This window comes from Passer domesticus, chromosome 6, assembly GCF_036417665.1.
Source record: "Passer domesticus isolate bPasDom1 chromosome 6, bPasDom1.hap1, whole genome shotgun sequence".
NCBI lineage: Eukaryota > Metazoa > Chordata > Aves > Passeriformes > Passeridae > Passer > Passer domesticus.
In genome coordinates, this window is record NC_087479.1 from 1,814,018 (window position 1) to 1,841,387 (window position 27,370).

The 27,370-nt window shown below is 55.3% G+C and overlaps 2 protein-coding genes across 5 annotated transcripts; one reads left to right on the forward strand and one right to left on the reverse strand.

Annotated features, from left to right (window-relative positions):
• The first annotated feature begins 1,369 nt into the window (after positions 1–1,369).
• ARF6 (ADP ribosylation factor 6) lies at positions 1,370–2,856 on the forward strand. Its single transcript, XM_064422789.1, has one exon. The coding sequence runs from the start codon at positions 1,722–1,724 to the stop codon at positions 2,247–2,249; it is 528 nt and encodes a 175-aa protein (XP_064278859.1). The 5' UTR covers positions 1,370–1,721; the 3' UTR covers positions 2,250–2,856.
• A 1,551-nt stretch (positions 2,857–4,407) lies between these two features.
• Positions 4,408–27,358, reverse strand: VCPKMT (valosin containing protein lysine methyltransferase). Of its 4 annotated transcripts, none has more exons than XM_064422787.1 (6): positions 27,122–27,358; positions 26,877–26,987; positions 26,360–26,432; positions 25,329–25,448; positions 24,127–24,231; positions 4,408–5,354 (listed from the first exon to the last, which is right to left on the reverse strand). In XM_064422787.1, exons 1-6 carry the CDS (start codon positions 27,331–27,333, stop codon positions 5,208–5,210), a joined length of 768 nt encoding a protein of 255 aa, XP_064278857.1. In that variant the 5' UTR covers positions 27,334–27,358; the 3' UTR covers positions 4,408–5,207. The 4 variants fall into 4 exon arrangements, with proteins under 4 accessions (XP_064278857.1, XP_064278858.1, XP_064278856.1 ...); XM_064422788.1 differs by lacking the exon at positions 4,408–5,354 and adding an exon at positions 12,546–23,500; XM_064422786.1 differs by lacking the exon at positions 4,408–5,354 and adding an exon at positions 23,531–23,958.
• Between the last annotated feature and the right edge of the window lie 12 nt (positions 27,359–27,370).

The window sequence follows — 27,370 nt, forward strand, 5'->3', positions numbered from 1 at the left end:
GGTTTAATCAGCAGAGCGTGAACCCCGGCCAGGCAGGGACACTGCTGAGCCCCGGGGTCAGCAGGACATGCCCTGGCACAGCCTCTCACCGGGAGAGGCCGTGTTTGCCTGGCATCCTCCCTCCTGGCTCGCTGCAGGAGAGAGCAAAGCCTTCCTCCAAACCCCTCCTGACATCACAGAACCGTGGAAGGTCCCGAGCTGGAAGGGACCCCAGGGACCGTGGATCCAACCCCTGGCCCTGCAGAACCTTTCCCTGTCTCCAAGCCAAAGCTCCCCGCACAGCTGCAGCTGTTCCTGTCCCTGTCACCAGAGGGAAGAGCTGATCCTTTATTCATTCTGCAGCCTAGGAGACCTCCCGTTCTCCTAAAGACACCAAAGCTTCCCCTGGGCAGCTCCGAGAGATCGCTTTCCACGAGCCAGGCCATCAGCCACAGAAACCCACTCACAGCTTGGCGTTTCTGAAGGGAATGGGAAGGTACAGTTCACAACATGGTACAGTTCACAACATCCTACACAACCCCAAGGGACAGCAGAGGACCCCAAAGCCACCAAGTGCGTCCCGTGGGAGGTGTCCCTGCCATGCAGGGCTGGAAGGAGATGGATCTGAGGTTCCTCTCAACCCGCACCACTCCGGGACTCCACGGTTTTGTGGGATTTGTGCTCCAGGGGCCGCTCCCCCCGTTCACTCCACGAGCTCGGGAGCAGCCACCGGCACGGGCTGGCTCCCACGGGCCCGGCAGCGTTCCCGTGTCCCGGTGTCCCGGCACGGCCCGGCGTGTGCGAGCAGGAGCCCCGCGGAGCTGGGCGTGCCGGGGCACGGCTCCGGGCACAGGGCAGGGCCGCGCCCCGAGCGCTGATCCGCGCAGTGTCACCCGCCCCGCTCGCAGGGAGTGCCCCGGGACAGCGCGGAGTCACACGGCCCGTGATGCAGCGCTGAATCACGGCCGGCCCGCTGGCAGCGGCACGTCCCGCTGCGCCCAGCCTGGCCTGGGACACCGCCAGGAGCCCGGGGCGGCCGCAGCCCTGCAGGGTCCCGCAGCGGGGCCGGGCTCATCGCTCGGTGCCGGGCTCATCGCTCGGGGCCGGGCTCATCGCTCGGGGCCGGGCTCATCGCTCGGTTCCGGGCTCGGTCCCCGCGGGTGCTGCCCCTTTAAGGCGCGCCGCGCGCTGACGCGCCATCGCGTGGCGCCTCTCCCCACCGCGGCCCCGCCCCCTCCGCGCGCCGCCCCGCCCCGCCCAATCAGCGGCGAGGCCCCGCCCCACCGCGGAGGGCCCCCCCCGTGGGGCGGGGCGGTGGCGGCGGCGGCGCAGGCGCGCGGGGCGTGGCGGGAAGGCGCGGGCGGAAGGCGGGGGCGGGGCCGCGGCGGGGCGCGGCGGGCGGCGCGCGGGCGCAGGCGCGGGGCGGCGGCGGCGGGGCGGAAGCGGGCGCGGGCGCGCGCGGCCCCTTTCCGGCGGCGCGGGCGGAGGGAGCGGCGCGGGGCCCTCAGGTGCGGCCGGGACATCGCCGCCTCTGCCGCCCTCCGCCGCCTCCCGCCGGCACCCATGAGCTGAGGCGCCGCGGCGGGAAGCCCAGGCAGGAGCGGGCGGAGCCGCCGCCGCGGGCCCGGCGGAGCAGCGGAGCCGCCTCCCCGGCGCCCCATGCGCGGCCCGCGCTGAGCCCCGCCCGCCCTTCCCCGCCGGGCCGGCGCTCGCCCTCTCGCCCTCCCTTGGATGCCGCCGAGATGGGCAAGGTGCTGTCCAAGATCTTCGGGAACAAGGAGATGCGGATCCTGATGCTGGGGCTGGACGCGGCCGGCAAGACCACGATCCTGTACAAGCTGAAGCTGGGCCAGTCGGTGACCACCATCCCCACCGTGGGCTTCAACGTGGAGACCGTCACCTACAAGAACGTCAAGTTCAACGTGTGGGACGTGGGCGGCCAGGACAAGATCCGGCCGCTGTGGCGGCACTACTACACGGGCACGCAGGGGCTCATCTTCGTGGTGGACTGCGCCGACCGCGACCGCATCGACGAGGCGCGGCAGGAGCTGCACCGCATCATCAACGACCGGGAGATGCGGGACGCCATCATCCTCATCTTCGCCAACAAGCAGGACCTGCCCGACGCCATGAAACCCCACGAGATCCAGGAGAAACTGGGCCTGACCCGGATCAGGGATAGGAATTGGTATGTGCAGCCCTCCTGTGCCACCACGGGGGACGGACTCTACGAAGGGCTGACGTGGTTAACGTCCAATTATAAATCCTAATGGGAGAGGAACTATTTAGTCTACAAAGAATTAAAGAAACAAAACAAAAAAAAATTTAAACAAATTTAAAAAAAGATACAAAAAAAAAAAATTAAAATAACCCACGTGGCTTTCCAGAAGAATGATTCTCTACTGAAAAGTAAAAACAAAACCGCATCCATAGGATTATGATCACCTTTCTCCAGTTGCCACCCTTTCCTCCTGCACCCTTGGCTGGATTCCGGTTCTAACTCCTCCTGCTTGGCGTTAGGATGCTCTAACCTCCGACTGTGACACGAACACAGGCACTAGATGCTATGGCAGACTTCCAGCAAACAGGGGAAGGACACATTATAGACTTGCTAAGTAACTTTTTTTGTTTTTTTTGGTTTTTTTTTCCCCTTTTTCCTCTCGTTAGCCCTTTGCTGGTTTGATTATTTTGGGGGATGTTGGGGGAGGGGGTCCATTTTCAGTGTATGCTTTCTGGGTCTACTTTTTTGATTATATATATTTTTTTTCCTCTCTCTTCTCTCACTTTGCTGTAGATTGCTACTTTTTTGCATTCTTGCAGGATATGTTGCTAGGTCGACTTCATCTAGTAAACTGAAAATTGTTGCTTAAAATCAAACTGCAGTCTGTCTTTTTATATTAAGGACTTTTTTTTTTTTTTGAAAAAAAAAGTTCTGTTAATCTGTAACTAAACAGTGACTCAGTCTGGCTCCACGGCTCAGGCTAACGAGGGGAATTCTTGCCTGCAGTGGCAGAGAGTGGGAATTCCACCGTAACGCGTTCAGAGTGCGTGTCGGGCGCTGGGAAATGTAAGGACTGCTTTGGAATGTCAGCTGGGAACTTCTGCCCCATACATCATGCATGAGCGGGGATGCAAAACCAGCTCCCCACACCACACGGCAAACAAGGCACGGCCACGCTGCAGTTCCAGGGCAGGCACTGGGCAGGTTGTTTGACTTCAGTGAGGTTTAGTTGCTGTTTTTTACTCCTTGGTGTCGGTGCTCGGGCCGAGGCTCTCTCCAGCAGATGCAGCAATAAAATGTTGCAATGAGTTTGACTTTAAATCAGATGTTCTGGCAAAAGTCCAGCTCTGACTTGCCTCCCGCTCCCATCTCAAGGCAGCTGGAGACACCTAAACCTGGAAAGGATTCCTGTTCCTCTCCAACAGCCAGAAGGAAATTGTTGTTGTTATTGTTATATTATTGTTATTCCTGTTCTTTTTCCGTGCTGGAGCCTGGCGAGGGGGCGAGTCCCGCGCCCAGCTCTGCTCGAGCCCGGGGTTTCTGGCATCAGGAATGGCCATTTTGAGGAAATCACTGCTCGCTTTGGTTTCCCGAGGCCGGCCTGAGCGGCTGGAGCCTCCTCCCGTGTCCCGGGGCTGCTGCAGTCCTGCGGGACAGGGAACCGTGCTGGGTGCCTGAGCCCACTGAGGAACTGCTCTGAGAGCGGCAGGGCAGAGAGAGAGAGAATCGACGCTGAATGTAAACTTCCATAATTAGTTCTTAAAGGGCAAAGCAGCTCGTTAGCCATGTCACAGCCTGTAGCTGGACTGGCCAATCAAAAACCCCACCCAGAGCGAGTATTTGCATAAAAACTCAATCAAGTATTAATTAACGCTGGGTGCACAAACTGTTCAAGCAGCTGGTTCTTATTCAGCCTTAAGGATTAACTTCAGATTTCCTCAAGGAGTTAAAACTCCCTTGGGGAATTCTAGGAATGTATGCTACAAAACCAGAAGAAAATGGCTTTTATTTTCCTTTTTTTCCTTAATTGTTCTCTCTTTTCAAGAATCTAAGTTTTACATGGAATTGGGGGCATTACACTACATTGCTGCAGTGGTGACTCTGCATGCTGAGTACCTTGTACATGGAGCTCTTACCAAAGATGTATGGGAAGATAAAAGTCCTGAATTCTCTTCTGAAATCCAATGCTTTGGAGCACTTCAAAGTCCTTGTAGAGTATGGTTCCAAAAAAAAAAAAAAGACTTTTCTGGATGTGGGTTGCAAATGGGACTGGATGGGTTCTTGGTGCTAGAAGATAGAGCATTGATGGACTTTGTGAATTTGAGAGAGTCTGCAGAAGCTTAATGTAGAAACAACTCTTCCATCTCAGCCCTAAAGAAGAGGAAGTGAGATTAGTTTATTTTAATCCAAGGCTTTTTGCCATTGGAATATCATTGCTCTATTTTCTAGCTTTTATTTTTCTTTTCCTGTTGCTGTAACTTAATGAACAGTGTGGTGGTATAAAAACTTAAAATCACAACAATATGGTTACTGTTTTCTTCTGGAGCATCAATAAAATAGCCAAGCACAAAGTAAATGCCTAAACTGGAAAACTTGAAGCTCTATGAATGGTTCTTGAACTTTCTTAAAGCTATTCTCAGTCAACATGAAAACTTCAACACCTTCATTTTTTGTCTGAGTTGGTTTCCTGTGTTTCCAAGCGCTGGGGCAGCCTTTGCATTAAGTTGACTTCGCAATTTTGTATCCCCTTAGAAGTAACTTTGTAATTCTGTTTTGTAGGTGAAAGGAAATCGCTTTTGCTTCTGGATTTTTAAAATTTTTTTTGGGGGGTGGGGGGGGAGTGGGGAGGAAGAGATGGGGGAGAAAAAAGTTACTGGAACGTGTGGCAGAGCCGTCAGAAATAAACGGCTGCGGCCGCCGAACAAAAACCCACAGGTTTCACTTCCAACACGTCCTTTCCAGGCTGTAGCTGGACCTCAGCACGAGGGAGTGGCTGTCCGTAGGATAAAGTGGGAATTCTGTACCAAACCAACCAGTCTGGAATTCCAAGTGCATCGATTTGTGTTCGTGTGAATTTATGGAGTAAGTTTTGAATGGCGTTCAATCGTGTCCGACCAAGTGACTGAGTTTGTGGCCTGTGATCTCCCTGACTGAAGTACCCAGGAATTTTGTGTTCTCAATATGGCTGTAGTGTTGGTAAAGAACTAATAAGCAGAAAATAAAGCAATTATACAGCGGAGCTCTCCTGGTATGTTGCTTGTATTGAACGATGAGAGAAGCAGAAAGGGGCAATCTGGTGCCGGACTCGGGCGTTGTGCTGGCATAAAGAGGGCTCTGTTCTGGGTCTCCCAGACTGGAAGCCTGGCTGTAATTCCTTTGAGAATTAGATGAGAGACTAAGTGGAAAAGGAGGATGCTGCTTTAATATTGCCACTTGAGCAAACTTTATTGCCAGGGTTCTCCAGCCTCGGTGCCAGCCCCACCTAACTCGGGAAGGTGAGGGCAGGGAGGGGCTGTCCCTGCCGTGTTCCAGGGAGGGAATTCCCTGGAAAGGGCAGCACGAGGCCGCTGTGAACACGCAGGGATGGACAAAGGGGCTGATGAGTGACTAGGGGTGCTTGTGGAGTGACAGATGTGACGTTGGTGCCTGAGCAGGACTCGAGTGAGCTGACAAAAGGACTTGGGCAGGTGCTGGGGCTGCGGGGGGCTGGGGAGCAGCGGGACATGGATCCTGTGACAGCTGCCACCCCCTGGGACAGGCAGCGGGGTCACAGCAGGAGCTCTGCTGGCTGAGGGCACGGCCGGGGCTCCGCTCCGAGGCTGCTCCCACAGCTGCAGGTGCTAGGCCAGGTGTCAGCCCTGGAACTGCCTCCTTGCTGCAAAGCTTTGGGAATGCTCAGGAGCCTCAGTACCTGCTCTAGTGGGCAGCATCCCTGCCTATGGAACGAGCTGGGCTTTGAGGTCCCTCCCCACCCAAACCATTCCTTGATTCCATGAATATCCAGCCAGGTGGGTGCAGGAGCCTTCCCCTTCCAGGGTGTTCAGGCTCTGCCTGGCTGTCAGGCCAGGGTGTGGCTGTGTAAATGAACTTACTCTGACTTAATTAAACTCCTCGGAGCTGGGAGACAAGCAGGGGAACCGGTGTCTCTGTGGCTGCAGCAGTGAGTCACATTTCAAAATGCCGGCGCTTATCGCGTCCCATCGGAGCCCCGAGCACGCCGTGACTCAGCCCCAGCACCCAGCAGGGCTCTGCCCCCAGCCACAGGGCCTGTCCTCATGGGCAGCCTTGGAAAAACTCCCCACCATTCCTAATTGGAAGTTATCCCTGTTAGTGCAAGTCCTCCCAAAGGAATGTGTCTCGCTTTAAAAGTGTTGTCAGAGCAGCTGGCGCAAGGGCTGGGGAGCTGAGGTGATCCTCAGGTTTGGGGATGGGACAAACCCTCCTCAGGTTTGGGGATGGTACAAACCCTCCTCAGGTTTGGGGATGGGACAAAAGGGACTGCCAGGAGCAGAGAACTTGCTGTGGATGTGGAAGCAGCCTCGGTGTGAGCTCTGTGACTCAGACTTCCCTCAAACACACGGCCGTGCGTTTATCTTGGATTTGCTTCTAATATCTGTCCAAGCTGACAGCTCGGTGTGGGCAGTCTGAAATCCCCTCGGCTCTGGTGCTTTCTGGAAGTTCAAATACAAACTTTCCCCTGGTCTCGTGGGGAAGCATCAGCTCGCAGGGGCTGTTGGTGAGCGATGTCAGCCCTGCTGACTGCTCAGTTCCCCTTCTGAGGTCCTGCGCGCCCGTGTTTCGGAATTACGTCTGAGCAAAGGCTCTGGGGGCTTCAGGCCCAGCTGGAGCCCCACAATCCATCTCCCTTTCAGGAGTGGGAGCACCCAAGGGTGTCGTTTCACCCTGTGTCAGCTCTGGAAGGTGCAGGGTGAGTCAGAGGCTGGAGGGTGGTTGGTACAGGCGGGAAATGGGGTGTGCTGGGGGTTGTCCAGGAAGTGGCTCTGCTCTTGCTTAAGAACAGGTATCTCTGGCCTCCTTAAGAAAGGAGGGGGAAAAAAGTCAAGATGTGAGTCACTGCTGAGTCTCACAGTGGTTTAACAGGCTCTGGGCCCTGCTTTGCCTCAAGTGTTCCCTTCCAGAGGCTGCACTTCGCTCCTCTGTTCCTGGTTTCTTCAGTTGCATCTTCCAAGACAGTTTTAGTTAGGAAAAATGCTTCAGCAGGGTTTCATGGGTGTCCTGTGAGATGGAACTTGGTGATGCTTGGAAACTGGTAACACTTAGAACACTTTGTTTTCCTTAGGAGTTTTCAGGTGAGAGCAGCCCTCAGGGGTGCCACCAACAGCTCCTGAATCCGTACAGGGTCCTGGTGCTCCAGCTGCCTTTCAGTGGGTGAAAACTCCCTTGGTGCTTAAACAGAGGAGAGGAGGGAGCCAAGGTGTGGAAAAGAGCCTGAATTCCTGGCTGGGAGGGTGGGAGGCCCTGGCACAGGGTGCCCAGAGCAGCTGTGGTTGTCCCTGGATCCCTGGGAGAGCCCAAGGCTGGATGGGGCTTGGAGCCTGGGATGGTGGAAGGTGTCCCTGACATGGCAAGGGTGGTGCTGGATGGGCTTTAAGGTCCCTGCTCAAACCATTCTGGGACTTTATCATGCTGTGAACTCCTAAAATTATCCCCATGCTTGTGCCTAGAATGGATTCCTTGTTTGATTTTCCACTGCATGGACCAGGCACTGGCTTCATCTGAAGTTTCTGATGGAGCAGGAAGGGAGGTTTTCTCTCTCATCAATGCAAGGCATGAAAACCTGTGGAAAGCTGCAGCAAACGCTGCACTGCATCCAGTGATTCTTGAGCTGTTGTGTGAGATTGCACTTTTATTTCACATTTTGGGGGGAAAAGGGGAAAACCTCAAGCAGCCTCTGCAGTTACAGGAGAGTAGGACACATGGTGGGTTGGATGGGAGACCTCGGAAGCAAGGGAAACAATTTCCCAGGATTACCCTGGATTTTTGAGAAGACCACATTGCTTTTTTCGTGGCTGAGCTCCAGCAATTCTCATCCCACGAGGGTCCCTCAGAGGATACCTGGATCATCACTGCAGGGGACAGAGAGGAGCAGAGGGAAGCACCCAGTGCCAATCCTGCCCCAAAATACCTCTGCCATTCCTGCAAAGCTGCTGTAGGGGAAGGAGCTCATTCCATGAAGGCTGGGAGTTGCAGGTGCCTGGTGCTGACAGCTCCTCACTGGGCAGCACCGCTGGCTCCGTGTGCTGCTCCAAGGGAGACTTTGCACTTTGGGAGTGGAACGTGGGATTGCAAAGTCCCTGGGCCGCTGATATTTGTTATTTTTGCCCTGAGGAGCATTGTACATTTTCCCCTAGGAAGGAAGGGGCTCCTGTGGAGCAGCAGGACCCCGTGGCCGGGCACTTCCCACCACCACGTGCCGTTGGAGCGGGATGTGCCCACAGTTATCCCATTAGCTCAGCATCTGCCAGGATGCCTTTCCCCACGGGGGCTGGATTAGGCTGGAACTCACCCAGCTCTCCAGGAAGCTTTTCCTATCAAGTTTTTGTGGCTTTCAGGCTGTAACCAAGCCCAGCACCCGCCTCACACCGCCAAGAGGGAGCTTTGGCAGGCCAGCAGGGAGCTGGCTTTACCTTTGCCTCCCAAGAATGTCTCTTAAGTGTTCAAATTCCATCCTGTGTATTCTGGAGCTGCTCATATTTTCAATATAATGAGTTTTTTGGGCTGTGATGACTCAGAATGGCCCAGGTTTCACATTAGCACTGAAAATAGAAGCATTTGGGAAGGGAGGTGAGGGGCTGCAGCAGGACAGACACTGCTGGTGTGCTCGGTGGCTCCTTGCTGCCTGACACAAAGGTTTGGGATGATCTTCCCTGGCATCTGCTGGCTGGAAGAAGAGCCAAGCTCAGCAAGGGCTGCTGTGGAAACCGCTGGCCCCTGGTGCTGTGGAAGGAGCTGAATGGCTGCCAACGAGCTGTCCCTGGATCTCTGGCTCATCTTAGAGCCTTGGACCCGTTAATGAATCCAAATCCTCCAGCCCTTGCCTCCAAACATTTTGAGTGTGTGGCATTTGAGAGCCAGGGTCACCATCCAGGCTGGGCTCTGGTGATGCTCCTGGGCTGCTCCTGCTGCTCTCCTGCAGCTCTGCTTTGGATCTGCTCCTGGCCACGCTGGCTGCAGTGCTCTGGCCTCTTTAGGGAGGGCTGGGAATGTTGCAGGGAGTAGGGCAGAGGTCTGTTCTCCTTTAAGGAACAGTCCTGCAATCTCAGGATCTGCTCCTGCCCTGCCTGTTTGGCTGATGCCTCATGGAGAAATCCTGCTCTGTGTTTTCCCCTGGATGTGAGGTTCCACTTTTAACCACAGCACCAGAACTTGCCAGCTTTTCATGTCATCATGGCCATCATGATGATTTTTGGCAGGGGATGCATCTCCCCACCAGGATGAGCTGCAGTTTTTCCACCTTGGTTGGAGTGACCTGTGGGTTACCCTGACCCAAGGCCTCCAGGTCAAAGCCTGGAACCTCCTGCTCTAATGCCACACTCACTTTTTCACTCCTCACCCTTCCAGTATCCCCCAGCCCCGCTCTGCTGTGGGACAGGAGGGGCTCCACAGCTTCTCCTCGCCCTCTCCAGCTCCCGGAAACGTTCCCAGTAGTGAAACTGGTTAATCACGTTGTCACCGGAGGAGTGCTGGCATCCGCGAGGGATCTGTGGATTAACTGGTTCCGGTGTTTGCCAATTTCTCGGCAGCCTGATGCATTATTCAGCAGCGGGGCTTTCGGGCCTTCGGAAAATCTGGAGCTTCCCAACACTTGCGGGTTTATGAATTGACGTCTCTCCTTGCAGCTTCCTCCTCCCTTGGACTGCCAATTAACCGCGGGCAATTAAACACCAGACCCGGAGCGTTTTGCCGCCGGTTCCGCAGGCTGCAGAGGAGGCTGGGGGCACAAGCAGCTTCCTCCTGGGCTCTGTCCCACCTCCCAGCACCCGCCCCGGGACACCAGGTGCTATTTGAGGCATGGCATCGGTGGACTCGTTTAACACCTGCCAGCTCCCCGGCGTTCCCAGGTTGCCAAAAACGTGCACGGCGAGGGCTCGGGGACAGGCGCAGCTGCGGCTCCGGAGCAGCCCTGTCCCGAAGCTGCCGTGCAGGCCGGAGCACTTGCAGATGGCAGACAGGGAGGGAGAGGTGACTCACGGAGATTAAATATCCTCGTGGGCAGCGATGGCTCAACGCAACAACGGCACTCACAGCCAGCCCCGCCATTCCCACTTTTCTTTTGCCTCCAGGTAGAGGGGAAAAGTGGGAAAGGAAGAAACTGGGGTGGCCCTGGGGGAGGCAGGGGGTGGAGGATGAAGGGACAAGAGGACAGAGAGGCAGAGCAGCGCCGGGGGGAGGCTCGTTCTTCCTCAAACACGTTTATATCCATCGGTTTCGATGGCAAAGCCCGGCTGCCGCATCCTTTCCCACACCGCGATCCCGCCGCTGACTCGGTGCCAGCAGAAGGCGCTTGCGGGGCCGTCGGGTCCGGGACAACGATTTTCCATCTTCTCTGACTGTTCGAGGCACTGCAGAGTTGTCAGAGCCTGTTCCCCGTTTTGGAAATATAATTGGAATTATGCAAATTCCGGTGCGGCACCGGTGAGTGACTGACGCGCTCCTCGCCCGCAGCTGGGCTGCTGGAGCAGGGAAGGCCGGGTCCATCCCGGGGCAACCGGGGGCTCAGCCCCCTCCTGCACAGCTCCCGAGCATCCCAGCCCGCTCCTGCACAGCTCCCGAGCATCCCAGCCCGCTCCTGCACAGTTCCTGAGCATCCCAGCCCGCTCCTGCACAGTTCCCGAGCATCCCAGCCCGCTCCTGCACAGTTCCTGAGCATCCCAGCACTCTCAGCCCCGCTCCTGTCACAGCTCCTGGGGCAAAGCACAGAGCTCGTTCCTGCCCGAACATTCCATGCTTGGAGCTGTGACACCATTCCTTGGCCATGCTGGTGTTGCCAAAATTCCAGATGGTCAAGTGCTGGAGATGTTTTTGGGATGCTGACCATCCCAATGGCAGCTTTGGTGGGAGCAGAGTGGGATTTGGAACACAAGGCTTGAGGGACTGAGCAAGACTCCCTGTGAGGGTTGGGACTCTGCTGCCCTCCAGACACGTGTAGGAGCATGGGGATGGCGCCTGCATCCAGCTGCAATTCTCTCCTGGAATGTGCTTTGGGGGAGCTGCTCTCGGGCTCTCTGTGACTCCGTCCCGGGCCCAGCCCGGGCTCCTGGGAGCGGGATCCTGGGAGGGGCTCGGCCTCACGGACAGGGCTCGTGCTGCACACAGCCCTCCCGTGAGGAGATCTGCGTGAGGAAAGAGGGATTTTGCCAAAATAACAGCACTTCCCCCCCACACCCATCTCAGCCTTTCCATCCGCGCGTCCCGCAGCAGTTCCTCTTTTAGCACCACGTCTCCTAAAAAAAAAAAGTGTTGACTGCAGCTTTTCTGGAGGCTGCAGCGCTCCCGCCCCGCTGACTGCACAGCTCTTCCCAGCCTCCTTCCCGCTGCGGCTCCCGGGCTGAAGGCAATCTTTTCCGGTCTGATCGCATGGCCAAGGAATGTACGTGCACACACAGCGTGTCTGGAGTCAGTTAAGTGCCAGCAGCCAGGCTTTTGGGAGCAGCAGCAGGAAAAACGATGCCCAAGCTGCTGCTTCCCCGCGTCCCTGTGGGTTTGGGACGTTGATCCGGCTGCCCCGACCTCGGTGTCTCTGCCCGTGCTCTGGGGGTGTGGCAGCGATTTCTGCCTCTGCACGGTCTATAAAGTCTTGGCCAAGTGGAACAAAAATATTCAATCCTGTTAGTTTGGAAGGTAATTCCAGCTAATAAATAAACGGGGTTGGGAAAAAAAACCCCTGTGATCCGGCGTGGCCAACAAGCGCAGCATCGGCGCTCCCCCAGAGACGCTGCCAGGGGGATGAGGGTAATTAACAAAGCAATTAATGCAAGATATGAAGCTGCTTCCCAAACACACAAAGAAATCCAGACTCCAGCTGTGCTGGCATTGCTTGTGCTGGCAAAGGCCTTGTCTGGGCTGGAAGGGGGATGCACGTGGCGTGTTGGTTTGCAGGATCCATTACCCAGGAGAAGCAGCAGGTTGGGGATTTGGAATCCTCCAGCAGGTCCCAAACCTCTCCTTGAGCTTTGGTGGGATCTGTGCTGCTCCCTCAAAATGAAGCTGGAAAAGGCCAACTGGAGCAGGAGGACCAGCAGCTCTTCCCAGCTGCCAGGGCTGGGTGATCCAGGGCTGGAGCTCCCTGAGCATCTTTCCAGGCCAGCTGCTTTGTCAGCTTGGAGCTCTTGGAAAGAAGAATGGGATGATGTTTCTGCAGCACAGCCAACATCCAACACGCTCAGCTTGGCTGCAGTCCATGCGTGGGGCCGTGCTCAGGCCTGGAGCTGGATGGAAATGCCTTTAAATGTGGATCTAAATTGGATCTAAATCTATTTCTGTGCTGGGGGTGAGCTCAGGGAAAGGGGGAAAAACCCCAAAGACTGCTACTGGCTCCAATTGCAAAGATTCATATGTATTTATATTTATATTTATATTTATATTTATATTTATATATATATATATATAAATAAATGGAAAAGTTTATCTCCATTCATGTCGAACGAATCCCAGATTTTTATGGATCAGATAAACCCGATGACACCACACGTTACAGAATCCCAGAAGGGTTTGCTTTTGAAGGAAATTCAAAGCTCATCAGTTCCACCTTCCACCATCTCAGGCTGCTCCAAACCCTGTCCACAGTGGTCTTGGACCCTTCCAGGGATCCAGGGGCAGCCACAGCTTCCCTGGGCTGCAGGGGGCTCATGGCAAGGAAAAGAAGGCTCTGATGTGGCCCTGAGTGCTGCCATGTGATTTTTGGGCAGACACACCATCCTCTTTTGGTTTGTGGGAGACGCAGGAAGTGGATCTGGGCATTTCTGCCCTTTCTTTACACAAGTGTGAAGCCCTGGGAGCACCTCCCCACCGTGTGTTCCCGGCACCAACTCCCCTCTTCCCAAAATATCCCTTCCACAAAGCTCTCACAGCTCAGGCTGCCCCAGCAGCATTTTCAGGGCGTTGCCTGCGGGCCTTCCCACTGAATTATATATAACACTTGGGTTTGGGGTGGGATTTTTGGGAAGGAAATCTGTTGCCAAGCAATGGAGCTGTGGCCTGGCTCTCTCCTCCCAAACTGAGACTTAGAAGTGTGTGTAAAATATCTGAGACATCTCAAGTGGGGTTGCAGGAGGCTGGATCACGGGAATGTGGTGAAAAAGCTGCTGCTGGGGTTGGGAGAAGGTTTTCCTTTCACTTTCCAGAGCCAAAGCTGGAAGTGGAGAGTTGTTTGATCCCAGAGGCAACAAGAGATATGGGGGATCATGAGAAACCCCCCAAGGGTCCTGTGGGGAGCTCTCCCCATGGATTCACACCCAGGACAGCATGTATAAAAAACATTGGGTTTTCTCCCCAAAAGGAAGGTGGGATCAGCCCCAGCACGGAGATGTTGGGGGCTCAACCTCAGCACCACAAACTGGAGCATGAACTTCAGAACCCACTCATCAATCCATGGCACCCACAGTGGGTGTGGATGAATCAGAGGGTCAATACTGACCCACATCCCACAGCTGGGGGGTTGGCAGTGCCCGTTGGCCTCCCAGGGAAAGCTCCAGTGGGAATGGCAGTGCCAGTCCAGGGACTGACTTCACCCCCATGCCCAGGAGCATCACCCACGCCGCAGCCCCGCGTGGGAGCCCCTGGTTTGCTGCAGGCCAGGAGCAGCCCCACAGGAGGGTGTCAGCTGACAGCAATCCACAGGGATACAAAGTTTTCCTGATGTTTTCCCCAGCTGCTCAGCTTGGGAGGGAAATCCCACCGGCGTGCTTTCCTCATTAACCGCTGTCACATTTTCCAGGCAGAGCCTCGGTGTGCCAGGCGCTCATTTGCATCACCAGATCACAAGGATGTGACCTAATTAAATTTCAGCTCTTTTCAATATGATTTTCATACTCACACAGGGGGTTTTTTTTGGGACCTGTGGAACCAGCTGTCTGGGCAGGGATGTTTCAGGCTTGGGATGGAAGTGGAGAAAACATCTAATTTCCCACTGGGAGCGGCTGTGGAGGCGAGCTCTGGGGTCTCTCCAAAGCCTTTCCCTGCTCCCAAAGTTTGATTCACAAGAGTGAGTTGTGTTTTTTTTTTTAGGGCAGATTGTTTTATTATTATTTATGCAGAGGGGAACATGTTAGTCCCACCCCTCTTCCCAGGCAGATGGATTTAGGTCACGCTGGGAAGAGGGGTGGGAGAAGCTGGAGTGAACCACATCCCTCCTGGAACAAACAACCTTCCCAGGGCTCAGCACTGCATCTTGAAGATGCCTCCAGTCAGGACAGGTCCCATCAAACCCCACCAAGGCCCCTCAGCACAAGGCAAATCCAACCATTCCATGCACCCAGACCTCCCCAGGAGTCTTTTAATCCCAAAAAAATATTATTTGGAGTCTTAATTTTCCCTGTGAAGGGCGTGTTCAGCAGTGAGGGTAACACCGGAGGGTATCCCGGCTGCTTTTTTGGCTGAATGAGCAGAATCCCCTGAGTTTTCCCGTTGCTATGGCAAGGGGGAGAGCCGGGATTTTTGTGCATGGGTTGGTAAATCTGGCCCGTTCTGCACGGCTGACTTGCCCTCCAATTAATTAAGGGCATTCTTCACTTCCCCTCGCAATTAACATAAAGAAAACCCAATTAACTCCTGCACGGTGGACGCTGAGCACCGCCTTGGGCAGTGTGAAACCTCCCTGCTCTCCTGCAGGAGAAACCAAAGACTGTCAGGCTGACCACAGACCCGCAGCAGAGCCTGTCCTGCTGCCATCCCACCCCTATGGCATCACCCAGTTTTCCCTGAGTGAAATCACATTCCTGGCTTTGCCAGACCTGTTGATATTGGTTGCGAGCTGGGAATTGGGGTGGAAAAGGAGATTTGGCTGGAAAAGGAGATTTGGGTGGAAAAGGAGATTTCTGGCCATCCTCAGGCAGGCTGGTGCCTCTTCCCACAGCTCCTGGGCTGTGATGGTACAAAGGGCACTTCTCCTGATCCCTTGGTCACTCATCCTCTTTTTTTTATGGCTGAAGCCACGAGTCCGGGAGCAGTCTGGGAGCAGAGTCTGGGAGCAGAGTCCGGGAGCAGAGTCTGGGAGCAGAGTCTCAGGCCGTGGCATCCACGCCCCCTGGCCACGCCCGTAGTCCCTGCCAGGAGGTGCAGCAGGTATTTCCTGCTCCCGGGCTGCCCCAACCTGCCCCGAGCAGCTCCCGGCGCTCCCAGGTGGATCTGGGTCCTGCAGAGCAGCGTGGCTGCAAGGACGAGCCGTGCTCTCCCCAGTTTCCCAAAATAAATATGGGAGGAGGGAGGGGACGGCAGTGCCCTGCCAAGATAAAGGGTGACACGGTCTGAGCTGGCTCCTGCTGCCTCACCAAGTCCTCAGGATTTGACCCCAGGCGTTGCCTCTGGAATTCCCACGCTGCCACAACATGAATTTGTCTCGTCCAGGGGATGCCTGATGAGCAGGGAGGTGACTTGGTGACTTCCATCTTATTCCATTCCGTCTTATGTTGCTTCCTCACTGACACTGGCTTCTGAATTTTGGGTTGGTTGGATAAACCATGCTCTGGCTGGTTTATCAGCTCCCAGATGACCTGGAGCAGATCCAGTGTCCTCCCCAAGCTGGGAATTGCCAAAAATCCCAAGTGCTGGCACCACCGAGCTTTTTCTTTTTTTTTTTTCTTCTAGTTTAACACTTTTTCGGTGTTTGTGTCCAGTGCATTGGGCAAGCCTGGGTTTGGATGAGGACAGAGCAGCCTCCTTCCCACAAAGGAAGCATCCTTCATTTCCAGCACCGAGCTCTGAGCCTGAGGAGAGCTGCAGGTTTGTCCACGGAGGGGGTCAAGCCCATGTCCCCCACACCCTCCCCAGGGCCACCCACGGTGCTGTGACAGAGCCACCACACCGACTGCAATTCCTGAACATCCAGCCCTGTCCTCAGCCCCTGCCAATAATCCCCGGGGACAAAAGACCCCGCGGGCAGCTCCCGCCCCCGCCGGTAATTCCTCCCCTTCTCCCTAATCCCCGGCCCTTCTGTCGCAGCGGCCAAATCCAATTAACCGCGCCAGGATCGGCTCCAAGGAGCCCGCGGGGCGGCAGCGCTGGGGCTGGAGGAGCCACCCCTGCCTTGAGCGGGGTTTATTCCCCCAAAAAAGACCCGAGAGAGAGCAGGGAGCTGTGTCTGGCCAAGGAGTGAGGGAGGGGAGGTGGTCTGGAGCTCGTGGCCATCGCTCTGCTGGGGAGGATCATTTTTTCCCCAGGTTCCCAGTTGTCTTGGTTGTGGTACCAGCTTCCAAGGCCCTGCTCCAAACACCCTGTGGGTCCCACTCGGCCTCCAAGACTTAATTTCCACTTGCTCAGGGTTTGCCATGAGCCTCTGAGCTCTGTTTCATGTCTGGCTGCAGAGGAAGATGCTCGAGTCCAAATCCAACCTGGCATAGAGGATGGCTGGGGATTAGAAGGATGTTCTCCAACCTGGCCACGCTCCCAAAGGTCCCAAGTTTTTTTCCCATGATCTTGTTTGCCAAGAAGAAAAAAAGACTCATGGAGGTAGCACAAATTCAGGATGGTCCCAGTGAACCCCCACCAGAAACAGAGTGAAGAAAAAGAAAAAACAAAGAAAAAGCCAACAGTTTGCATTTTCAGCTTTTGCCAGGCTGAACTCAAGCTGCAGTTGGGATGAGAAATCAGATAATTTTGGGATGGTGAAGCTCCTGGGATAGAAAGGGGACCTGGAGGGTGCACAGGCAGCAGAACAATGAGGATGTGCCAGGGAGATGCTGCTTTTCCAGGCACAGATTGAGTAATTGGTGAATAAATGATGGTTGGCCCCAGGGGCTGCAGAAGGACCAGGCTGGGCCTTAATGAGGTGGAGAAACACAGGGAAACAGAGGCTGAGTGCCAGGGGACGAGGTCCAACCTGCCAGGGGAGGCTGTGGGCGGCACACTGACCACTGGCTGCTGCTCCCACACCTGAGCTAATGTTTAGCTTTGGACTTTGCCAAGTTGTCCAAGGGGCAAAGGAGGAGGAGGAGGAGGAGGATGAGGGCAGGTGACCTGAGAGGGGCTGAGGATGGCTGTGAGCTGGGCCAGTGCCCAGGGCTGTGACTCCTGCATGAGCTCCAGCTCAGAGGGAGCCACTTCTGGGTGTAGTTCCTGCTGGTTTGGTCCTGGTTCAGCAGGACATTCCCTGACAGGGCCTTGCTGAGCTCCTCCATTTAGCTCAGCTCTTCCTGATGCATTTTATTCCCAACACATTGGGCTCCAGACAGCACTTGCAAGGCCTGCACTGATGGGACACTGTCGTGGACAGGGCGAGGAGCCTGGTGCCACCAGTGACAAGGCTGCAAACATGTCCCCAGCACTGGCCCAGGGCTGAGCACGTCCCGTTGGCCTGGATAACCCACCCTGGCAGGTGCCTCATCTCTATTTAAACCCCCTCTCCTGGGATGTAATTAAGGACATGCCTATTAATTGCTGTGTCACAGCAGCACGGATCGTCCCTGTCACCACCGGTGCTCCCTGGGCAGCTCCCCCTGGACCACTGCCATGTGTCTCCTCTCCATCCCCACCACCTCAACCCTGCAGCTTCCCGAAGTTCACATTTTGAGTTCTACCTTCCAGCAATATTCTCCAATCCCAGATTATTCTAATGACACCGTGGAAGAGCCAAAAATAGCAGCAAGGCATTTTGTGCCTCTCCCCCGGCAGCCGCTGTCGGGAGCGCGGGGACGGCAGCAGGAGCCTCTGAGGTGTTTGCAGGGAGCGTTTGGAGAGTATCACACCTCCCCTTTCCCTTCCCAGCCCTGCATCTTTAAATATCTGGCCCAAATCCACACAAGCCTGTAGCTGCTTAACTCCTCGCTCTCCAATCCAAGGAAATTGGGCACCTGGATGGGATGGAGGCCATGGGGTGGTGGGTGCAAAGCACTCCCGAGTGTGCCAGACCTGCAGGAGTGACTCAGCCCTGGTGTGGGTGGTGGGATCCTCCCGGCTTCCCTGGGCACCTCCTGGCTCCAGTGGGAGCCTTCCAGCTCCTGTGGGATTCACAGAGCCCACCTGTTCCATCCCACTTCACTTCCTCTCCTGTCAGGGCTCTTGGATGTCTCAGGGTCCTGCATGTGCCAGAAAATGCTGTGGGAAGCAACACCCAAATCCATGCTGCTCTCCCTAAAATGAGCATCCCAGAATTGATGTACTCACCCAAAAATGGTGCATTCCCCAAAAAAGTGCTGCCCTGTCCCCAAACCAGCCATGCTGGATTTAGCACCTGAACATGCTCAGCAGGGTGACGCAGCAGCCTGGGGGCAGCTGTTCCAGGTTATTTCTGTTTGGTTTTTTTTTATTATTTAAGGCATCCTATGGGATCCTGAACTCAGCAAGGGTGGCTGGAGGAATCCACAGGGAAGTGTGGACAACATTCCTCCACACAGCCCTGCCAGCCCTCAGAGCCCACCAGGCATCAGCTGGGCTGGGCAGAGGGAGCAAAACCCACAGAAACTGTCACCAACTTCATCCGTAGCTTCAGAGCAGATTCCCAGAGCCTGCACTGGGAATGGCTCCGGGCACCACTGTGGGCACGGATGTGTGCGGAGAGGCAGGGAGCAGGCAGGGAGACACGCAGCCCCGGCACGGGCACAGCGGCACTGTTTGCCTCTAGGGGTGCAGAGCCAGCCCGGAGGGGTTTGGAGGCAGGGATGCACAGCAGGGCAGAGCCCCGGGTTGCGCTGGGGCGGAGCGGGAGGCGGGCCGGGCAGAGCGGAGCGGAGCAGAAGCGGCCGATGGCTGCCCCCCAGGGGGACACGGACGCCGTGAGCCGCTGGCTGCGCTGGAGCGGAGCAGACACGGATGAGCCAGGGGATTCGGGCACAATGGGAAGCGCGGGCTCAGCACGGCCGGGGACACGCAGGGACAGGGACATGCCGGGATGGGGCACCACGGCTGCCAGCGCTGCATCACCCTGAGCAAACGCTCTCCAGAGGGAGAAACGTGGCTTTTTTCCCTCTTGGTCGCAGGGAGAGGAGGGAAGGGGGTGAACTCATGGCAGCGTGCAGAGAGGGCTCTGCCACGCGTCCTCCCCTCCTGCTGGCAGCTGGGCACGGGGCTGTCCTGCACTTCCAGTGGGGCTGGCACGGTACCAGGGACCACATCCCAGCCCCCGGGGCACCCCCACTTCCCTCCTGCCCACCGCTGCCTTCTCACTTCCACAGCCTTTCCCATTTTATAGATTTCCTTATTTTATAAACCCCAAAAAAGCAAATCCAGGAGCACAAGAGGATTAAGAAACAGCCACACCAAAGCAGGAGCCCTGTTTCACCTCCTGATCCCAGTCACCCCAATAAGGCTTTGGCTGCTCCCACATTCCTCAGGGGAGCTGGTGAGGGCAGGAAGAACAGGCACAGGATAATTACAATGCTGAGGATGGAGGTGCTGCCTGGGCACGAGGTCCCAAAGCTCTCAGGGATGGGAAAAACCTCCCACGGCAAATCTGGGCTGGACCCAGACAACCATCCCACAGGGGAATTTGGGAAACATCCTCCAGAAATGTCTCCACAGGCCAAAACAGTTTGTCAGAATTTCAGTCACTTTCTCTGCTCCTTGTCATCTTTCTTCCACTTCACACGGGGTGGGTGCTGGGAGAAGCTGATCCTCAGAAGAAGACACTAAACTTGGGACACAAACGTGTGCCCCCATCACCCTGGAGGTCCTGGTCACTCCCTGGGGCTCAGGGCTGGAAACCACAGCTCTGGCTGCCCACGGCTGCAGGAACAGGAGCTCCCGGGCCCCTGTGCTGCACAAACCTCATGGTTTGCATGGCCTCAGAAAAGAAACTTTCTTTTTTTTTGTTTCAGGATGTGAAAGGAGACCACAAGACTGCGGTCCCACGGCTTCCCCAGCCTGGGATGACAGGACACTGCAGCAGCAGCAAGCAGATCAAACCCACACCATTTCAGCAGGGGAAGGCTGGGATCCCTCTCCTGGCACGCCCTACAGGCACTCGTGGGGCAGTGCCAGGCCATGGAGCCACATCCACACCACCACTGTCACCAAGGAGTGTCCCCATCCCCCAGGCTGGGCTGCCAAAATACCTGGGGTTTGAAATCATGAAATTCCTGAACGATTTGGGGTGGAAGGGACCTCAAAGCTCATCTTGTTCCACTCCCTGACATGGGCAGGGCAACTTCCACTGTCCCAGGCTGCTCCCAGCCCTGTCCAACCTGGCCTTGGGCACTGCCAGGGATCCAGGGGCAGCCACAGCTGCTCTGGGCACCCTGTGCCAGGGCCTCCCCACCCTCACAACCAAAAATTTCTCTCTAATATCCAGTCTAACCCTGGCCTCTGGCAGTGGGAAGCCATTCCTCCTGGTCCAAGCCCTCCATGCACTGCCCACCTCCCAGGGCCCCATGAGGTGGGGGGCAGGTGCAGCAGGGATGGGAGAGCCCCTGGATGTGACCTCCTGTCACTGAGCTGCTGAGTGACTGTCACCTGCCATTGTCACTGTGCCGTTTGCTCCCTGGCTGGGGCTCAGGAAGTGGCACAACAGCAGCAGCAGCCACACAATGAACCAAGGCACCGTTTAACGGACCGGGAGCCCACTGCAGCTGGGGGGAGCGAGAGCAGATCCACAGGAATAAAAACCCTCTTCCTCAATGCTGCACGCAAGAAGTGCCACTTTCTAAGAGGAGAATCCATTTGTCCAGGACTGCATGCCATGGCAAACGATTACACAGCTGGGGAGGACATTTTCCCAAGCAAAGCCACCAGCCCTGTGGGATGTGTGGGAGCAGGTCCCGGCCTCACACAGTCCCAGGGGCTCTGCAGCAGCACCAGGAATCACTCATGGACGGCCAGATCTGGACACCAGCACTCCTCCTGGCAGCCACCCTGCATCTCCTGCTTGTCCTAGAAAAGGGAAAAATACCCCTGGAGCATTGAGGGTCCTGCAGTTTGTGACTGACACCATGACAAGAAGCCATCAGTGACTGACGTGGCTGGTGCTGAGCTGGCATTGCACACTGTGCTCCCTCCTGGACAGCGTGCCCTTGGTCCAAGTGGAGCTGGAACAACTCCACTGGCTGCCACAGCCAGGAGCGAGCAGCCCTGGAGAGGCACCACAGGATGGTGGCACTGCCACTGCTGTCACCAGAGGGACAGGGCAGGGCTGTGGGCTGAGGCAGCACAGGAGCACCACGGCTCTCCCAGGAAAATCACCCATGACCTTGCACCCACAGCCCACACAGTTTCCCATGGCTTGGCTGGTGTTGAAACCATGCCAGAAAATTATCCACAATTTAAGCATGACTTTAGGCAAACTCCCAAATGTGACACTAAAGCAGCTCCCACAGCAGCAGCACGGGGAGGTTTCTGCTCTCTCTTGTGAGGACACAACCAAATCTCAGCAAGGTGAGGCACAGGGTGGGTACCCAGCTGGGATGTGGTGGATTTGGTGCTGCTGGTTCCCACCACAGCCAGCCTGGAGGCAGAGCCCAGGGTGAGCTCTCTCACATGGAGAGGGCTGGCATGGCAGGAGGAACTGCCAGGGATACGAGTTCTCCAGAGCACCTGCTATGCCCCACAGGCTGGGCAGAGCCTGACTCTCTTACAGCCAGACTTCTCCAAAGAGCCTGTGTTTAATGGAAGAGGCACCAAAACACTCTCCAAGGAATCAGGACAAGTCCAACTGGGACAAACAGGACAGGTGAGAGAACAGAGAGGTTGGCAAGAGGCAGGATCACCACCTCCCTCGCATCCCATTTTCCATGAGGGCTCCACACCCTCTCCTGGCTCAGAGGAGGCAGCCTCCCAGACACAGTGCAGCTGAGCCCCAGTAGGATCTCATCCCCTTTCCCAAAGCCCTTTTTTCTCCCCAAGAAGCAGCCGTTTCACGTGGTGGCCCTGGGGACAGGGGGCCCCGCCCTGCTGCCCTGGTTAGTGGCGTTTCCTCTCGCAGCTGCAGAGCAGCAGCAGCAGCAGCAGCTGGGTTCTACATCCCCTCGCCGGGTGCAGCCGGTGACAGGAGGTGACGCAGGGGGTGACACGACCCAGCCCCCTCCCACGAGGTCCCTGTCACTCAGGGACAGCCACAGCCTGGGTGACGCAGGCCCAAAGCTGAGGACACAGCAGATCAGCAACCAGCAGGGAAGAAAAAGCACAACTTCTTCCCCTTTTCTTCTGAAGAAGAGATCCGAGCCCTGTGCAAAAGGAAGTGCTGATACCACATATCCTGTAGATAAAACTCAGTTATTCCATCAGCTCCAAACCCTTGGGAAAGGCTGCTCCCTTCTGCATCACCCCCACCACCAAGCAGGGTGCCAGAGTGTCCCAGTGTGACATCATCCCCACCACTGCTGAGATTTGGGGATCTTTACCTCATTTTTCTGGAACAAGAGCTTCCACTTGGGAAGCCGCATTGGTATAAACATTCCAGTAAATCCCTTCCTGCAGGCCACTGGGTAATTAAGGAGCTCTTTTCATAACGAGGTAACAAATAACCCGTGTGGTTTGACAAATTAGGTTCTCGCGCTCGCTAATCATCGCCGCCGCGCTCGGCAAGCCAGGACAGTGTTTTAGGATGTGGGAACTTTGCAAGGAATTCTTACTGGAGATAAAGAGAGCCTGAACTCAGGGCAGGTGCAGGAAACTCCTGGGAGCCTGCAAACAAAGCTCTTCCCAATCCAGCAGCTTCTTAGAGAAAACTCAGCCACAGGAACTCGTGCCTCTGTCACAGACCCAACTTCCACAGCTGCTTCCACCACAGAAGAGTGAGAATTCCTGCAAAAATTCCCCCTCTAAGCCACCACTGAGCTCCAAGAGGCAGAAACACCAACAGCCACAAGGAACCCGCTCACCAGAATAACCTGAAGGTGTCAAACCTGAACACTGCAGATCTTTGCACCGGAAAAGCACAGGTGAGAACAGAAGGCAGAACGATTTTGCACAGGCACGTTTTATCTGTGCAGGAATCACCACACGACAGCAACGAGCCTCCCAGGAGGGAATGACACAGGAGGCACAGGACGAATGAACAACCCACCACGTGAAACCCAACTCCCGCACCAGTTTTATTGCCCGGCCGCTGGAGCCGCTCCCAGCCTTGCCCTCCCGGCGGTGTCAGCGCGGTTTCCTCGGTGAGCGCTCGGCAGCGCCGCTCCCGCAGCCCAGCAGCGGCACCAGCGCCGGCCCCGGCTCCATTCCCCGCCTCCCCGGGCACACACACGGCCAGCCCACAGCTGCACTGCCGAGCCGGCCAGCCAGGAGCTGCTCGGCGCAGAGGAGTCACAACCACAGCGCAGACAGTCCCTCTGCGGTGCCATCCCATCCCCGCTTGTCCAGAGCTCTGCCAGGGGACAGATCCCGTGCTCAAAGATCTCACGACGGCAAATTCTGTCAAAGAGATTTTCACAAAGATGACAGGTTTTTAAGCGGCCTGGTTTTGTTCAAGAGCTGAGCCCGCACGTTGTGTCAGCACAATATGAAAAGTATTTTCTTCACGCTTCATCAGTTAACCCCAAAATGATCAAAGCAATCCTGGCAGCTGCTGAGTATCACATCTAGAGCCTGGTTCTGGGGAGGGGGTGGCACTGCAGAGCCCACGGTGCCCAAAGCAGCACCAGGCATTTTATTTTTATCACTTTGGTGCCTCTAAACTCCAGTTTGGAGATCCCCCCCCACCAGTGCATGGAAGCAGAAGTGTGAAGCTCAGAGGTAGTGCTGAAGAGGAAGGCTGGCACCTGGAGCACCAGGTTTGGGAACAAAGCAGCTCCTTTGTACAGCAGGGCTGTGCTTCCACAGGGTCCCAAATTCCACAGTCCGTCTGGAGCTCCACCCCTGGAGTGCTCACGCTGTGCCAAGGAAACAGCAGCTCTGGCAATTCCTGGCAGCAGTTGCTGTGCTGGTGCCATGAACCATCCCAGTGGAAGGTGTCCCTACCCATGGCAGGGGGTGGAATGAGATGAGCTTTAAGGTCCCTTCCCAACAACCCAAAGTGTCCTGGGATTCCGTGCACCTACCACTTGCTTCCTGTGGATGCTCACGATGTGGATGTCCTCGCTCCGATACTCCTCGTCGTGCCGATCCAGGGGAATCTTCTCCAGCTCAAAGTCCCTCTGAAGCAGCTGTTCCACAAAGAACAGTTCCACAAAGAACAGTTCCACAAAGATCAGCTCCACAACCACTCCAGACATGCCCCCTGCAGCACTTCACCCCCATTTAAACTGAGTGCGGTGGGTTCAGTGCTGGCCGATCTCCAGTGCACTCACTGGGAGCCCAGGAACCAGGACACTGCTCCAGCACTAAAGCTACAGACTCCAAAAATACTCCAGAATACCCCAGAAAAATCTATTCAAACTTGTGGTAAAACACTCTTGGAGGGATTTAAAAGATGTGTGGATGTGGCACTTGGGGACATGGCTCAGTGGTGGCCTTGGCAGTGCTTGAGGGATGGCTGAACTTGATGATCTCAGAGGACTTTTCCAGCCTAAATTATTCTGTGAATCCATGATTCTACTTCTATCCCTAAAATGCTAAACCAAACCACAGCACGTGCCTGTCTGCCAACCTCTTAACTGGTTGGGAGAGGAGAGAAAAAAAGTCTCAAATCCCTCAGCATCAGCTCTGGGGGGCTTTTAGATTCTAAAATCCCCCAGCATCAGCTCTGGGCTGTGCTCAGATTGCCTGGGCTGAACCTGGCAAACAAGGAAATAAATCACAAAAATCCACAGAAATCAGACAGAAACACCAACCCCTGTTGAGTTTATGGTGGGAGCAGCACCCCAGCAGAGCTGAGCACAGCCCTCCTCACTGCCAGGGCCCCACAAGAGCGTGAGGCACTAATTACCAACCAGGTACTTTGATTAACTACCAATCCCCTGGAATTCTCACCCCTTCCCTTTTTTGCAATATTATAATTATTATACATAATCCTGCACAAGATCTGCTGCTCAGCAGCCACCACAGGTGCAGAGTTAAACCTGCACTGACCATCATCCCCCCTCAGGTGTTCCCTGTGTTGCTTTTCCTCACCTGCACACAAAGTACAGCTGGAACATTCAATTAAAACGCTTATTAATGGGCTCTCATTAGAGAGAAGGATTTTTTTCAGAAGCACCTCTATCACTCAGGAGAGAGTTTTGAGTTCCTGAGCAAAACTTTGTAGTTTCCCTCTGCTTTCAATGGAACGGCCTAAAAGAAAATGTGATTAAAACTCACTTACCTCAAAGTATTTTCTCTCAATTTCAGGGTTCTTCCCCATAGTCCTCTGTTCATAGCAGCACAGGACACAAGTGTCAGGGCCTGTCAGGTCCTTCAGGGTCTTCAGCAAGGGCTCCAAGGACTGCCCAAAAAAGGTTAAACATTTCCCACGTGGATTTCAAGTTCATTTCACTCTAGCTGAAGTCTTCACCCAAGAGAGAACCTGCCAGTCTCACTTTTCAGGGAGTTATTTTTAGTGCTTTAACTGGGACAAGAAGAATATGGGGGAAAAGCTGGGAAGCAGAGGAGAAAAGGGGACCCACAGGAGAACAATTTCCCAGAGTGACCAAGAAAACTGAACTGGAATCCAAGCCAGAAACATCCCACACCGCTGAGTGGGCACTTCCTTGAGGCACACAGCAATGAGTATTCCTCAGTGTGTTTAAAATGAGAGTTCTCTCAATTATTCCTGGAGGATGGCTCAGATCCAGACCACAATGAGGGGAAATGGGACCAAGAGGCCGGGACACAATGCCAGGGGCTGGTAAAGCCATTGGAAGGGCACTGGGACATGGGGTTTGTCAGGTTATTTCCCTTTTCCTGCAGCTTCCCTCAGCTCTCTGTGCACATCCTACACGCTCCAGCTGAGGACACGAGGCAGACAACAACAGCCACTGAGCTGTGGCAGGATTTCTCCTCTTGCCTTCCCAAGGAAAGTGTGAGGAGAACCCAAACAGCAGATGTAGCACTCTTAAATTTCATTTACCAATGATTTCAACAGTCCACATTTTGCTTCACCCCTCCCAATGTTAATAAAAAAAGATGGGGGGAGGCACAAATATTCAATTTGGGATTTTAGTCTCCAGTTCTATGTCAAATGGCCTCATATCTATCAAAAATGCCTTTTCCAGTTTTGTTCTACATATTCCTATAAACCACAGGGACCATGACACGAGCACAATATTTATCTGAACACCTCTCATACTGAACACACTGATCCCACCCCCTTCCCAAGAAACCTTTCTGCAGGGGTTTAGCAAAGTCCTCGTTTACCTCCTCATAGTAAATGCAATCAGCCATGAGTATATAATCGGGGGGAGGCTGAAATTCTGTTACATCTTCACCCCTAAAAAGAACAAACACGAAAATAAAAAACAACAAAATATGAAAACAGGTTTTAGTAATAACACATACTAAAGGACTGAGCACGAAGTTAACTACTGTGTTTTCACATTAAGTTTCCCTCTCACAGCGGTGTTTTGAAGTAATTTAGCAATTTAAGAAGCCAGTGCAGAATCACAGAATCCCAAAACGGTTTGGGTGGGAACTTAAATCCCATCCCATTCCTCCCCCTGCCATGGGGGACACCTCCCACTATCCCAGGCTGCTCCAAGCCCTGTCCAGCCTCGGACACTTCCAGCTGCCCTGGGCACTTGTGTCAGGATCTTCCCATCCTCCCAGCCAGGAATTCCCAATTCCCAACATCCCATCTAAACCAACTCTTTTTCAACCTGAACCCAGAATCCCCGTTAGAGCAGAGCAGAGACATTAAAGAAAGGCTCATACAAACCATTTCAGTACCTTGGCTCGGACGGACCCTGTGACCAGGTGCTTGTTATTCTCAATATTGACCATCAACAGCTCCTGCAGCTCCTCCAGGTCTGTGACCGTCACGTTCGCCCTGTAACACACACACGCGGTTAGGGAGCAACGCGATGGCAGGGGACACCCCGCACAGCACAGCAAATTTAAAGGGTTTAAAGGAGTCGCAAGGGTCTGAGGGAGCAGACAGCGCCGGGCAGGGAATCCGCTCACCCCAGCGTGGCTGCCATGATGCCGACGGCGCCGGTGCCCGCGCCCAGCTCCAGGACGTGGCGGCGGGCGAGAGGACAAGCGCCGGTCTCCAGGAACTTGGCGAGCACCAGCGCGGCGTCCCACACCACGCAGCCCACGCCGCCGGCCGCCCGCTGCTCCAGGCGCAGCGCCGGCCCGGCCCGCCGCTCCAGCTCCCTCACGAAGCCCGCCATGGCCGCGGCTCGGAGGCGGCGCGGCCCCGCCCCGCCA